The 13357-nt window shown below is 44.6% G+C and overlaps 1 protein-coding gene across 1 annotated transcript; it reads left to right on the top strand.

Annotated features, from left to right (window-relative positions):
- Window positions 1–590: 590 nt before the first annotated feature.
- LOC310781393 (transmembrane protein 115-like) lies at window positions 591–6756 on the top strand. Its single transcript, XM_083642014.1, has 3 exons — window positions 591–1232; window positions 4440–4804; window positions 6161–6756. Exons 1-3 carry the CDS (start codon window positions 741–743, stop codon window positions 6438–6440), a joined length of 1137 nt encoding a protein of 378 aa, XP_083498140.1. The 5' UTR covers window positions 591–740; the 3' UTR covers window positions 6441–6756.
- The last annotated feature ends 6601 nt before the right edge of the window (window positions 6757–13357 follow it).

Here is a 13357-nt window from a genome sequence, read left to right as displayed (position 1 = left end):
ATCGGGTTTTATTGCCCGTCTGTCCATTAATCAAACCAAGCCTCTTGTGCTCTTTAATGGCGGACATGAAACAGCGGAACTGTCAGAAGAGGCTCCTAGCTTGACAGCTAGCTAATGTCAGCTAGCTCATGTTTACAAGCTAACACAGCCAGGAGGATCCGCTGAAGTTGGGTGTTGTTGTACGTTAACGTTACATGTCTTTCCTTTGGGATTTGCGTATCTGCTTGTTACCACCTGCCTGCTGTTGGTGGTATGTTAACGTTGACTGAAGGTCGAAAGCTAACGTTAGACAGCTAACGTAGATCAAAAGGTCTCATACTGTAGCTAAGGTTATCACTGCTTTACGCTTATCTGCTGCTGCCTAGTTCTTGCCTTGTCAAGTTGGATCGTTGACACCAGCTAACGGTTAGTGGCTTGTTTCTTCCACTGTCTTTGATTTTTGGATCTTACAAACCGCTATTGACCCCGGAAAGTTGTGAAATTGCCATTGATTTCTAGTGAGTAGTTGACTTGACTTGAACAGAAGGGCGAGACTCAGACTGAGCTGATCATTCAAGCTGTGTTTGACCACCTGATAGACAGATCCCGGATGAAGGCCCACAGAGGAGCGTGGATTGTGCCACTGTCAGGAGTCACAGTTTTCCTCTGCTCTGCTTGGCACTGTTGATCACACGCCAGCATCGTCCCCTCTGCCGCAACGCAAGAGCAGACAACAGAGATCCTCTTAAAGACGAGCCACCATGAACCGCTACCTGCCTGTGGCGCGGCAGCACTTCCTGGCCGCCCTGGCCAGCACCAGTGTGGTGGTGAAGTCCATAAGCGCCGTGGTGCTTCTCCTCTACCTGTTGTCCTGGGCCGTTGACACCCCGTACGCCCTGGGGGTGACGCCGGGCTACCTCTTCCCCCCTAACTTCTGGGTGTGGACGCTGGTGACCCAGGGGGTGGTGGAGGAGCACGTCTGGGGCGTGGCAGCGAACGTGGGCACGGTGATGGCCTGCGGGCGCCTGCTGGAGCCTCTGTGGGGCGCTCTGGAGCTCCTGATCTTCTTTGCGGTGGTGAACGTGTCCGCGGGCGTCCTGGCCGGCCTCTCCTACCTCCTCACCTATGTGGCCACCTTTGACCTGGACTTCCTGTTCGCTGTGCGTGTCCACGGAGCGGCCGGGTTCCTCGGAGGTGTCCTGGTGGCGCTGAAGCAGACCATGGGGGATACTACCGTGCTCAGAGTGCCACAGGTGAGACTGAGAAAGAGACGAAAGACATTTCAAGTAACCCTGCGGGGACACTCCAGCTCCTTATTTCTTCTTCTATGGCCGGGGGCTGTGGCGACAGCTTAAAAGGCATGTAGAAGAAGAAATAAGACAGCCACTGTGTCTTTTAAAACAATAACCGTTAACTTTGTGAATCAACTAGGATTCCGATATGTTAAGTTTGTTCCATCTGACCCTACGGAAGCCTTCAGAATGCAGATATAATATATATATATATATATATATATATATATATATATATATATATATATATATATATATATATATATATATATATATAAATGCCTGACATGGGATTCCCACAATTTTGCTTTTGCAGTGAGCCGTTAAGCAAGCTGATAGAATTGCGCCTCAGGGCGACTGTAGGACTGCAAGTGAGAATCTGCCATAACAAGAATATAAATAGACACAGGAAATGTAACTATTTGTGTATGCCAGCCACAGCAGCAGGCACATCCCAAAAATCAAGTTGTGTAGGTGAGCAAGCCTCTAGCAGACTGTGGGCCACGCATCACTTTCCAGGGTGTAAATAAGGGACCATAGAAAGAGAATCACAATCACTTCATTCACAAAACATGTCACTCTAAAGTATTCATGAAAGCGTTTGTATCCGTGTGCATCCTACCAGCAAGGCATACACCTCTAAAGGAAATGTAGTGAGTGCCCAGTGACAGTCCAGCACTTTACAATGAGGCACTTCTGCTGAATAGAATAAACTCCACCAACAAATTTTGAGCAGCATGTAGAACAGACATATTTCCTGAGGCAGAGTTTGTGAAGTCTGAAGTTTGCTGTTGAGCAGATTATTGTTATTGAATAGTCCACAATTTGGGGGAGGTTTTTGCAAAAGTGGCTCAAAATGTGCAGTGTGTGCTGATGGGAAATGTAATATAATATATAATGCTATAAGCCTTGGAACTCTACAGATCATGTGTTCATACCATCGGCATTCTGTAGACATTTTGCATGGCCTCATTGTCAGCTTTACAGGAATGGGGAAAAGCTGGTTAATGTGGTGTTTGACACCTATGCAAAGTATGCATTTTTACAGTGCTCATCTATAGACCTTATTCGCTAACCCCGGACAGCGCCATATTGTTGACATACCGTCCTGCAGCGGACAACTATAGTAATGGCCTTATTGTCGTTTCTGTTCCATTACAAAATAGCGATAGTGATGACAGCAATAAAAAAAACAGAGTTGTTGTTTGTATGCTGCCGTTAATGCCTGTAATAATAAACAAAAGAAAAAATGAGGTGAACAGACTTTGCTGTGAGGAGCTGTCAGAAAGTTTCACCTGTCTCTCCTAACTATCCACACATCTCCTGTGCTGCTGACGTATCCTCAGTCTCGCTCCCTTCACGTCTGTGGACGGTAGAGATAGAAACAAACCACGGGGACTTTATTGCTGTCATTACTACAGCCGTGTGTAACGCAGGTCACCATCCGAACACAACAGGAACGATAGAGGTAACGCTAACGGCGGCTAGCTTCCTATAAACACTGCGCTCACATAGGCTGTCACTTGTCGAGAACATGGCGGCGGTGGGCGTGCCCGTACGTGAGGGACGTCAATCGAATAAGGTCTATAGGGTGACTAAGACCTTGTCCCAGGTTTATAAAAACTGACGTTTGCCTGGGGAGGATGTCGACTGCTGCTCAGTCACAATAAAATAAAATAAAAAAAAGGCAGAACTGGTGATATGTTTCTGCAGGACACCTATGATGTATTAAAGAAGATGTTGGTTTAAAAAATGATTTATTTTTAAAATCACTGGACTAAAGAAAAGTACAAACAAGACGTCTCAGTGTTCATCCAGAGTCCAGACACCATCATCAGTTGTAATAATGAGTGCAACAACAGGTTAAAAATGGTTCCTCAGCGCTTTATGGAGAAACCAACTTGCTCCACCTCACAAGCACCACCGTAAGCTGTTGGGAACGCATCTTCTCTGTCAAACACACTAGGGAGTAGGCTACATCTCAACAAGACATGTGACTTCATGCCATGTGCTCATGTGACTTTGCTTGTGTGTACACAATGAGTTACTTCCTGTTGCACTCAGTACAACTTGATTGGTTGTTTGGGTGAACACAGAAACATCTTGCTAACTTTGGACTTTATGTCCAGTGTTTTGAAAAATAAATCCTTCTTTTAAACGTTCTATCACCTGGATATTTTGAAAATGAACCTACACAGGCATAAAGTTGCAGTTTTATTTTGGTGAATGAATGAACTGGGCTTGGAGGTACGTATTACCCCTTATTTTATGCTAGGCTTGAATCTTAGAAATTAGATTTTTCTTATATATCAGACACAGACTTGTCATTCCTACCTGACATGTTTCGACGGTATCACTTCCATCTTCATCAGAGGCGTCACTAGACTGTGTGTGACGTGTCTTAACAGCTGAGGTGTTTACTGAGGCGTGGTCATCCTGTCAGATTTGACAGGACGACCACGCCCCCCGCTGTCAGTTCGCTGTTTGAGAACGGCGCTCCAGGTGTTGGAAAGCAAAGCATGAAAGCCCCCTCGTCCCGGTTCATCGTCTTCTGGGCTCACACCATCTAGTGATGATGAAGACGGAAGTGGTACCGTCGAAACATGTCAGGTAGGGCTGACAAATCTGTGTCTGCTATATAAGAAAAATCTAATTTCTAAGTTACAATATAGACACAATGAACCCTTTTGGATTAGGCTTGAATCTACACAGGTTTTTTTTACACTAGCCTTCTCTGATTGGTGTTCTGTTATTGTTTTCCTGCAGATCCTAGTTCACAATCACCGTTATTTATTTTGACCTGTGTGAACTCATTGGATGATATGATAATGTAGAGTCCTGTTCCTGTATGTACTTTTCATGCGCAGCCACCTATTGGAAAAGCAAAAAATACAGTGTCAAATACTATTATCATGATATCATATTTTGGCCATATTGCTCATCCCTACGAATCATATACAGGTGTACTTCCAACCAAAGAGCAGCTGCACTGTTTGTGCTGCTTTGTATCAGTACCTTTTGAACATTTTCAGCACATTTCAAGTTAACAATACTGCAATAATACTAGTAACCATGTCATTTTGGTCACTATAATTGTGATATGAAATGTTCATACCCTTTCATCTCTAGATCACAGCCACTGAAATCTTTCTCCCCCTCACATCTTAGGTGAGACTAAAAGCAGCGCCGGCATTGGTCCTCCTCCTCCTGGCCGTACTGCGCCTGTCCGGGCTGCTGGAGAGCGCCGCCCCCCTGGCGGCCTACAGCTACGGCGCCCTGTCCGGCTGGGTCTACCTGCGCTTCTACCAGCGGCACAGCAGAGGGCGCGGCGACATGTCGGACCACTTCGCCTTCGCCAGCTTCTTCCCCGAGGCGCTGCAGCCGGCCGTGGGGCTGCTGGCCGGCCTGCTGCACGCCTGCCTGGTGAAGGTGAAGGTCTGCAGGAAGATGGTGAAGAGGTACGACGTGGGAGCCCCATCCTCCATCACCATCAGCCTGCCAGGGACCGACCCACAGGACGCCGAGAGGAGGAGGTGAGGAGGATGGAGGGAAACAGAAGTAGAGAGGCAAAGTGACCGCCTACTTCCTGCTTCAGCACTGTACCAGAGATTTCTATCCGCCATTTATTTTCCCATAGACATTTCGTAAAATGCTTGTAAAAAATAGTTTTACTTGGTCAAACCAAACGGTTCAGCTATATTTAGAATCGGGAGAGACCATAGAACATTTCACTCAGACCACAATTTAAAAAAACGACATAGATTTTCTTTAAATCAGATTTTATTTTTTTACGTTTTGGTAATTGTCAATGGTTTCCACAATTTAGCAGGCTGTCATTTTGTGAATCAAACAGAAAAGAACCTCATAGGTTTTCCACTGCTCATTGAATCTCTAGAATATCCAGGAATTTATGATCAATTCTGTGGGGAAGGGACTTTGACAAATGGTTCACTTTAAAGAACTTGTTTCAAACATTTGTTCCGTCATTAGATGCTGATTTTCAGCTCTTTTTCTCGCCCGCAAAGCCCAGTGCAGTGGGCTGTTTACGCCTTGATCATTTTCCAGAGCTGAGGAACATTCAGAAACTAGGAAGAAATACCGTTTTGTTTTTCCCCCCCAGTCATGGAAAGGCTTTGTTTTCAGTCCTGGGAGATGATGGAAAAGCCATGGAAGTGGTGTGGGAACCCTGACCTCAACACAATAGGTGGAAAGCTGCCAAAGTGACTGGCAGAGTACACAGACTGCACTCAGAAGCTGCTGCTCATTTCCTACCCTCACCACAACGCAATCTCCACTGTTAATGAAGAATGTCTCCTAATAGTTAGAGAATTTTAGCAAAATGCATGGACCATCTGTGAAAAAATTTGCTACCAATAGCTTTCTTCACCAATGTGTTCTTATAGGTGTCTAGAATCACCTCTCAATTAGTGCAAACCCAAATCCTCGTGGAAAATGATTGTGATTATACACTGTGCTTTACATAACAATAACCAATATACCAATATCATATGGTCAGGGAGACATTTTTACTCAAAAAATAATGTTTGGAATGGATTCAGCACCCCTGAAAACCCCTAGTTAGACACCCCACAAGTTCATTTTAGACTTTTAATTTTTATCATATTTTTCACCCAAGCCCTCGGGGCACCTTAACTTTGATTGGCTCTCCAGGATTTTCCACAAGGATTTGGGTTTGCACTAATTGAGAGGTGATTCTAGACACCTATAAGAACACATTGGTGAAGAAAGCTATTGGTAGTAAATTTTTTCACAGATGGTCCAAGCATTTTGCTAAAATTCTCTAACTATAATCTCATCTCCTCCCTCTCTCTTGTTCTTCCTCCCTCTCTCTCTCATCTCATCTCTCCTTCTCCATCCTCCCTCTCCAGACAACTGGCTCTGAAGGCGCTGAACGAGCGGCTGAAGCGCGTGGAGGACCAGTCGGCCTGGCCCAGCATGGACGACGAGGACGACGACGAGGACGACGAAGTCCGAACCGACATGCAGCCGCTGCTCCCCGGGGGTCGCGACCGCTCCTCCTCCCCCCCCACAGCAGGGGGCGCCCTCCTCCTCTCCTCCACCGCCTCCTCTTCGGCGTCGCAGAGCGGAGGGGCGGAGCACCCAGAGTCCAGCATTATCAGCTTCGAGGACGCGCCGTCGAGATCGTAACACATAAAACACACATATACAGACACACACACACTCTATTCAGTGTCGCTGGCAGGTGTACTAGTGCAATCCGTGTCATTGGCTAGTACACTAATATGTTCAGTGACAATGATTAGGTTCACACTCGTTAGCACCACCTCCTGGCATACACACGTACAACCAGTTCATACACACAAACACACTATCAGTTTCATCGTGGAGGCCATAGGGATAGGAACTGTGTTTATCTCTAAGGTGGCCCAATGATTTCAGTTCAAATATATTGATGTATTTGGACATCACAGACACGTCAGTCTTCTTCTCCTCCCCGCGTGTGACCCACAGTCTTCTCCGGACTGAACCCCAATGTACCGACTTGCAGAGCTGTGTCCGCGGCTCCGTGTGTGTGTGTTTCTCTCATGCTCTCTTAATTAAATGACAAAATGGGTGTACAATATTCTTTTTGTAAAACTTTTTCGCCGGGCCACGCCATAAGACGTCTCTTCACGACAACACGCGTGCAGAGTTCTTCTCGTTCTTCTCGATTCGCGAGATACATACAGAACGAAAGGCCGACTCCAAGCGCTCGGGTTTGGGTTGCAGCGAGATTAGCATGTGTGGGTCAGCGGTTCTGAATAAGTGACCGGGTGTGTGACGGACCAAGGATGGAAGCACCCTTACAGAACTAAACTGCTGGGCCACAGGACGGACGCTGGTGCAAGTCTGTCCTGCTCCCTGCATCTGATAGACTGAGGTACATGACTTCAGGGTTTGAAGAAGTGCCAGGTGGAAAGAAGATTTTGGACTGGAGGACCAGAGTTGCTTGCACTCTGTTTTGTCTCTTATCTTCAGTGAGGCAGAGGAATGGTCCGTGTCCCCAGTGATATATTTGTGTCTTTTTTTTCTCCCGAGTTATCGTTCAGCGGAGAACACAGGTGTCAAGATTAAGAACAGGATGTTATATTTCGTTTTGATTGTTAGCAGCATAGGTGTTCTGTGTGCTAACATTTCCTATTGGGGACGTGTTCTTCTGTCCAACTCACACAGATCTGTGGGTGATGATGATGATGATGTGTTTATTTTTCTTTTCTCGTTTAATGAGTGATGAACTTTTTTTTTTTTTTTTTAGATCAATTCAAAGGCTAATTGCTGCAGCCTCATCCTGCACCCCTGTCCACTTCCCCCCTAAAAGGAAATGGACTAATGTGAGAAGCAACAGTAGTTATTAAATTATGATCATCTATTGAGAAGAGTAGTGGAGAATGTCTGTCATGGTTGCATTAGACACAAACTTCAGCTGAGGTCTTTGGGAACGAATCCAAGCGTGGCGGTGGAGTGAACAAGTGGACACTTTGTGGAGAAGGGCAGAGGCTGGCCATGTTGGATCTGCACATGCTCTGTGCAGGTGTTTCCAGGATGAAATATCGCCTCATGGTATCCTTTGGATCTTTGATCCATTTGAAAAAGCCTGGTTCTAAGCAGGGGGTGATGGGGTGTTTTATGAGGATGGTGAATCGGGAAATTGTTTTACCTGATTTCCCCTAAGTTCTATGCAGACCAAAAAGTGAGTGCTTCACGATCATAACGGAAGACATCGCCCTCAAATCCTTGAATTCTTATTTCCCACATTTTGTCACAGCAGTGAGTGTTTTTCATGATTACGACCCAAGTTTCTAATCAAACTTCAGCGAGCCACTCTTAAGTAATGTTAACATTCTGAAAAGTGAGCCGTGCACTTTTGTTGCATACAGTAAACAAAGAGGTACGTGGTTTACATGAAGTGAATCATTTGTAGTCTGAAGGGGGCGCCATCCCATTTCATCCCCCCGTCAAGTTTCCCTGCTGTGCGAGTCTTTCTGGGAAGTCAGCATAATGATGCTAGTGGATTGTTGTGTATGTGGACAGACTGCCTTGTATTCAGAAAGCATCTTACGCTGGCTTCACACGGTGAAACTTTCACGCAGCTTTAGATGGTTGAAACTGAGGTGAAACTAAGTTCCAAATGATTTGCATGGTCTAAAGCCCTCTGCAACGCACTGAAACTCACCTGCAACAGTTTCAAAACTCTCACATTTGTGAAACTAGTTTCATGCAACAATCAATCAAAACGGTGATAAGTAGGCTATTCATGCACTGATTGCTCTCTTCCAATAGACCCTTTTCACGGGGGCCATTTTCTGTCAAAAAGGCAGGGTAAACACAGGTGCAAGCAAAACCCCTAATGACGGTTTCCAACTTCCATGATTGGAAGTAAAATCGCCCCCGTGAAAAGGGTCTATTCTCCGGGACGGCCATAATGAAAGAAAAATAGCCAGCCAGCGGCACAAGAAAACCTGATACAACACGTCTGAATTGATATGTGCAGCTAGAAAACGATACAAAATAAGATACAAAGATGCAAGCTACAATTAATTAATGACACTCCCCACAGTCACTTGATACAGTATAATCTACTGTAGCAAGAGAGAGAAAAGGAAAAACAATATGACCGATAAAACATTACCAATCTAGCTTGTTTTAGTGAAACAAGCTACCATGTTGCATGAGACTTAATTATTTTTTAATTGCTTTGTGTAAATGTCAAGTTGCATGAAAATTAGGTTTCATTCAATTTGCAACCTGCAACTAGTTGCCTGAAAGTTTCACCGTGTAAAGCTTTAAGCCACCGAGTGAGGAATCTGATCTGTCGTCATGTGTCATTTTACATTAAATGTCCTTGTGAAGAATAATCTTGAGATATATACAGATATACTCCCCTTGCTGACCATTTTATTTCCTAGCCACTGTCCGCATACATCATTCAAAACCGGCCAAAATCTTCCAAATCAAATATAGTTATGAATTTGAAGGGGTTGAATGCGTGCGATCTTGGTCAATACTGGAGCAATTTCAAAAATGTCTGCTCACACGAGTTACTTGAGCATAACAAACTAAGAAAATAGGGTTGAGGTTGAAAAATACCAAAATTATCCTTTTAAGCAATTTATGATTTGTATTGCCCTCTATCAAGAACCTGTAGGAATGGCAATCTTCAGTGTAGCGGTAGATTCCATGCCAACACGAGGGTCGCAGGTTAGCGCCCCCGTGTTACCTCCGGCTTGGTCGGGCGTCCATACAGGCACGATTGGCTGTGTCTGCGGGTGGGAAGCTGGATTGACGGTATTTGTCCTGGTCGCTGCACTAGCGTCTCCTGTGGTCGGTCGGGGCGCCTGGTCGCGGCGGAAGGGAACTTGGTGGGAATAGCGTGATCCTCCCACGTGCTACGTCCTGCCGGTGAAGCTCCCCGCTGTCAGGTGACAGCCGCCACCCAATGATAGTGGCCTGTAATTGGCTAAAATAATTAAAGTCACGGTTCAAATTAGAAGAGTAATAATATATCATAACACGCTAAGAAGAATGCTGCTTTCCCTGATCAGCACGTTTTCTCTTTGAGAGGTTCTGTCTCCATGTCTGGAGTTACACTCATGGACTTGCCTGACACATTTCATCGTCCAACACTCGGTGGAAGAATTGTTGAAAATGGCCCGTCAGAACTGGCCTTATTGGCCACAGAATGTGTGCTATGTGATGTATGCAAGTCATGGAATATGATGTATGAACCCTGCATATAAATATCCAGCTTTCTACATTTTCACCATTTTAGTAGCGTACGCTCCAAGGAAAACATTCACATTACCTGTAAGATTCAAAAGGATCACATTTCCAAGAGTAAAATTTTCAATGGCTTTATTTATTATTATTATTATTATTATTATTTTCAAATCATCCTAAATTCATGCTTTAGTCCGACAGCAGTTGTCCCCTGCAGAAAAATTACCGTAGAGCCGCAGAGTCTCCATCATCGTTGAGCTGAAATCTGTCCTGACTAGACGGGAAATGATAGCCATATATTAGAAGGATGAAGCGCTGTCTGCTGCGTCTGTCCTGTCCTGCGTCTCTCTCTGTGTTCACTGCAAGCAGAGGTGGTGTGTGGATGAGTGGAGCTATTCTTTATTTCGGTGGGTGAGTGTGTACATGAAAGAGAGAGGTTTTGACACTATTCTGTGTTGTACAAAGTTGTTCTTGTCATATCTGAACAGAGTAGAGCTGAGTTGAGGTGTGGTGGAACATCTAAAAATCTCAAACTGCATTCTTCCATTGAAAGATTAACAGAAATGGAGAGACAAAATCAACCTCATACCTGTACTGTACATAATGCTGTAGTGAACGAGGATGTTATTGCAGCTCTATGGTCTGGCATGCACTTGGATAATTTTTCTGACATTTCTTCTGGACAAAACAAAGACGTTTCGTTGCATTTTCATTTCAATGTGTTGAGACCACAACACGCTTCGCTGCTGGTCCAAATCTGCTTGCACTGTGCATTTAAGTCAGAGTTCGGGGGGAAACACTGAGCTGGTCTTTGGAAATTCTGCGTGTCATGGTGAAGTTGTGGGATTTGATGGGCGGACATCATGCGTAGGATCCTTGTAAGTAGGCAGGGTGTGGTTTCAGATTGAGGCTGGCCAGAGCAGACACTCGTTCAGCCAAACTCTCTCCCTCCCTCCCTCTCACATCCTCTGCTCTCCATCTGGGGTTTTTCCTCCTCTCTCCTTTCTCACCGACGTTTTGGTTCTGTATCTTGTCTCTGAATGTTGTCGGGGAAAAAATGCACTCTTTAAAATCTATTGAAAACATGAATAATGCTGATGTACAGCAGGTGTGGACAAAGTAAGAACAGTTGCAGGCGAGATTAGTGAATGATGTCAATTGTAAAGGTGCAGTGGCCTAAAACTATTAACTGTTTTAGTCAACAGACAAGCTCTCTCACTGCAGTTTGGCTGTGTACAACTCATGTGGTCATTATTGAGAGGGTACTATCATCCCCTGGGTGATGCTACCAGATTTCCCAAATCGTCCTGGAGGACCTCCCAAAGCGTTAAGGACGTTGTTCAAGGTGCTTGATTAAGCACGGCCCTGAGACGAGTTCAGAGCGAGAATGTGTTGTTGTTTATTCTGTTCGTAAATGTGGCAATTCACAAGGTTTTTTTTTTTTTTAATAGTTTTCACTCGCATACTTAAATTGTTCTCCTCTTTCCCTACGTTTGCACCAACAAATCGTGTTCACACTAATTGACAGTCTGTTTCTCTCTGTACTGTGGCTGCTGTTGCACACAGACTACTGTTTTAGTTTTCAGATCTATTTCTTTATCTCTATATGAAATAAAAGACGATTGTATGAAACGGACAGTCTTTGAGTTGTTGGGATATTGTCAGTGATGCTCGTGAGGTTGTGCTGTAAGTGGCATGGCTGCCGTGTTCCTCAAACAGTTACTGAAACCCTACTTTATGAAATTCATGAAAGGGATGTTATGAGCATTGTCAGGAAGAAAGACATCGTCAGAGGGTCATTTGCACAAATGTGTCAAGAAGTATGATGAGCAGATATTCATCCAAATTCATTTTCAAGACATTTTCCCTGACATCAATAATGTAGCACTTTTCAAAACAAAAGTGCTCTTCACAAACGAGAGATAAAAGTATAAAAGAGCAAAGGACAGATGGACTGTTTTTTTGTTTGTTTTTTTACAATAAACCAAGCGAAAGGTAAGGTAAACAGTTCCAGAAATGGGTATCACAACAAATGGTATAAAATAACAGGCAAGGCAGCAGGGTTGAATAACGAATAGAAGTCAAAGGTTATAAAAAGCCATTCCAGTAAAAGATTTGAACAATCTGTTGCATTACATGGATGGTGGACTGGTGTGTTTCTTAAATAGACATAGATTTTCGGTGGGGCATTTTGCCTTTATTAGACAGAACAGTAGGCAGACAGAGAGGGGATGACATGCGGCAAAGGACCTCGGGTCAGATTCGAACCCGTGTCGGCCGCGCGAAGGACCAAGCCTCTGTGGTACGTGTGTGGTACCGGGTGAGCCACATGGTGAACTGATGGTTAAAGAGCCTGTCCTGTAACACAATGGTCACAGGTTCGACCCCGCACCCTAACTCTGATGTCTTTGTAGCTACATGTATATTTTTGCCTCTGTGATATTCCAAGAAACAAAATGTGTTATTTCAATTCAAGTAGCCTATCTATCGTTCCTTTTTTTTTTTTTTTTTTTTAAGTATGCGTGAACAATGAGAATAGACAGTGCTTCTACGCTTTGACCCTTGAAGCACACCATCCTGAGTCAATTGCAATTGGTGGAAATAAAGGTTGAAATGGTTCATCTGAAATTAGGCCACAGATGAGAACTGCTTTTCCTTGGTAGTTCTCTGAATTTGGTGTCACCTAAACTGGCCGCCAGATGGCGCCGTAAGTACAGACAAAATAACGTTTCAGCTCCGTTGGCAAAGCTTTAATGAATGATCGCAACTCTCAAGGCGAGTGGATCAGAGTGTGGAGAGAGTGAAGCGAGCGATTGATCTAAAAGAGACATATATATAACAGCAAGTATAGCAACTGTAGCATGTATTTGATATTTGTACAGTGTGAACTGGAGTATAACTGTTCTGAACAGTTATACACAGTCTGTTCACAATCAGTAACCAGCAAGTCAGGGACCTGAGTAGGCTGATGAACACCAGCAGCAATTCTAAGGAAACAGGCCAACGACTAAGATCGGATCCCAGTCCTCCATAGGACTCCATAGGTCACTGATATAGGTCTAGATTAATTATCATCCCTGGCCGCTCAAATCCTTTCTGCGTTATCAATCTGACAACGCCTTGAAGCAACACAATAAAACGCCATGTCTAAAAATAGACGGTGTTTATGACTCGACGTAATAGTACAGATTTCCTTTTCCATACAGACAGTTGACAAACCAGTAGACCCATTCACTCAGCTCGTACACGACGTGCCCGCGCAGGTGTGGCTCAGGCTCGATCCCGTCGTCACCCCTCCCCCAGCTACAAACCCAGCCTGCGCGCGCCCGTGAAGTCATTCATTGTAT

Source organism: Poromitra crassiceps (assembly GCF_964638095.1).
Source record: "Poromitra crassiceps genome assembly, chromosome: 8".
Lineage (NCBI taxonomy): Eukaryota > Metazoa > Chordata > Actinopteri > Beryciformes > Melamphaidae > Poromitra > Poromitra crassiceps.
This window is presented reverse-complemented; position numbering and strand designations above follow the sequence as displayed.

Excerpts from the sequence above, each read along its gene's own strand:
- LOC310781393 (XM_083642014.1), top strand. The coding sequence starts at position 741 with ATGAACCGCTACCTGCCTGTGGCGCGGCAGCACTTCCTGGCCGCCCTG. Across the intron at positions 1,233-4,439 it reads CCGTGCTCAGAGTGCCACAG|GTGAGACTAAAAGCAGCGCC; the intron begins GTGAGACTGAGA and ends CTCACATCTTAG. Across the intron at positions 4,805-6,160 it reads CAGGACGCCGAGAGGAGGAG|ACAACTGGCTCTGAAGGCGC; the intron begins GTGAGGAGGATG and ends CTCCCTCTCCAG.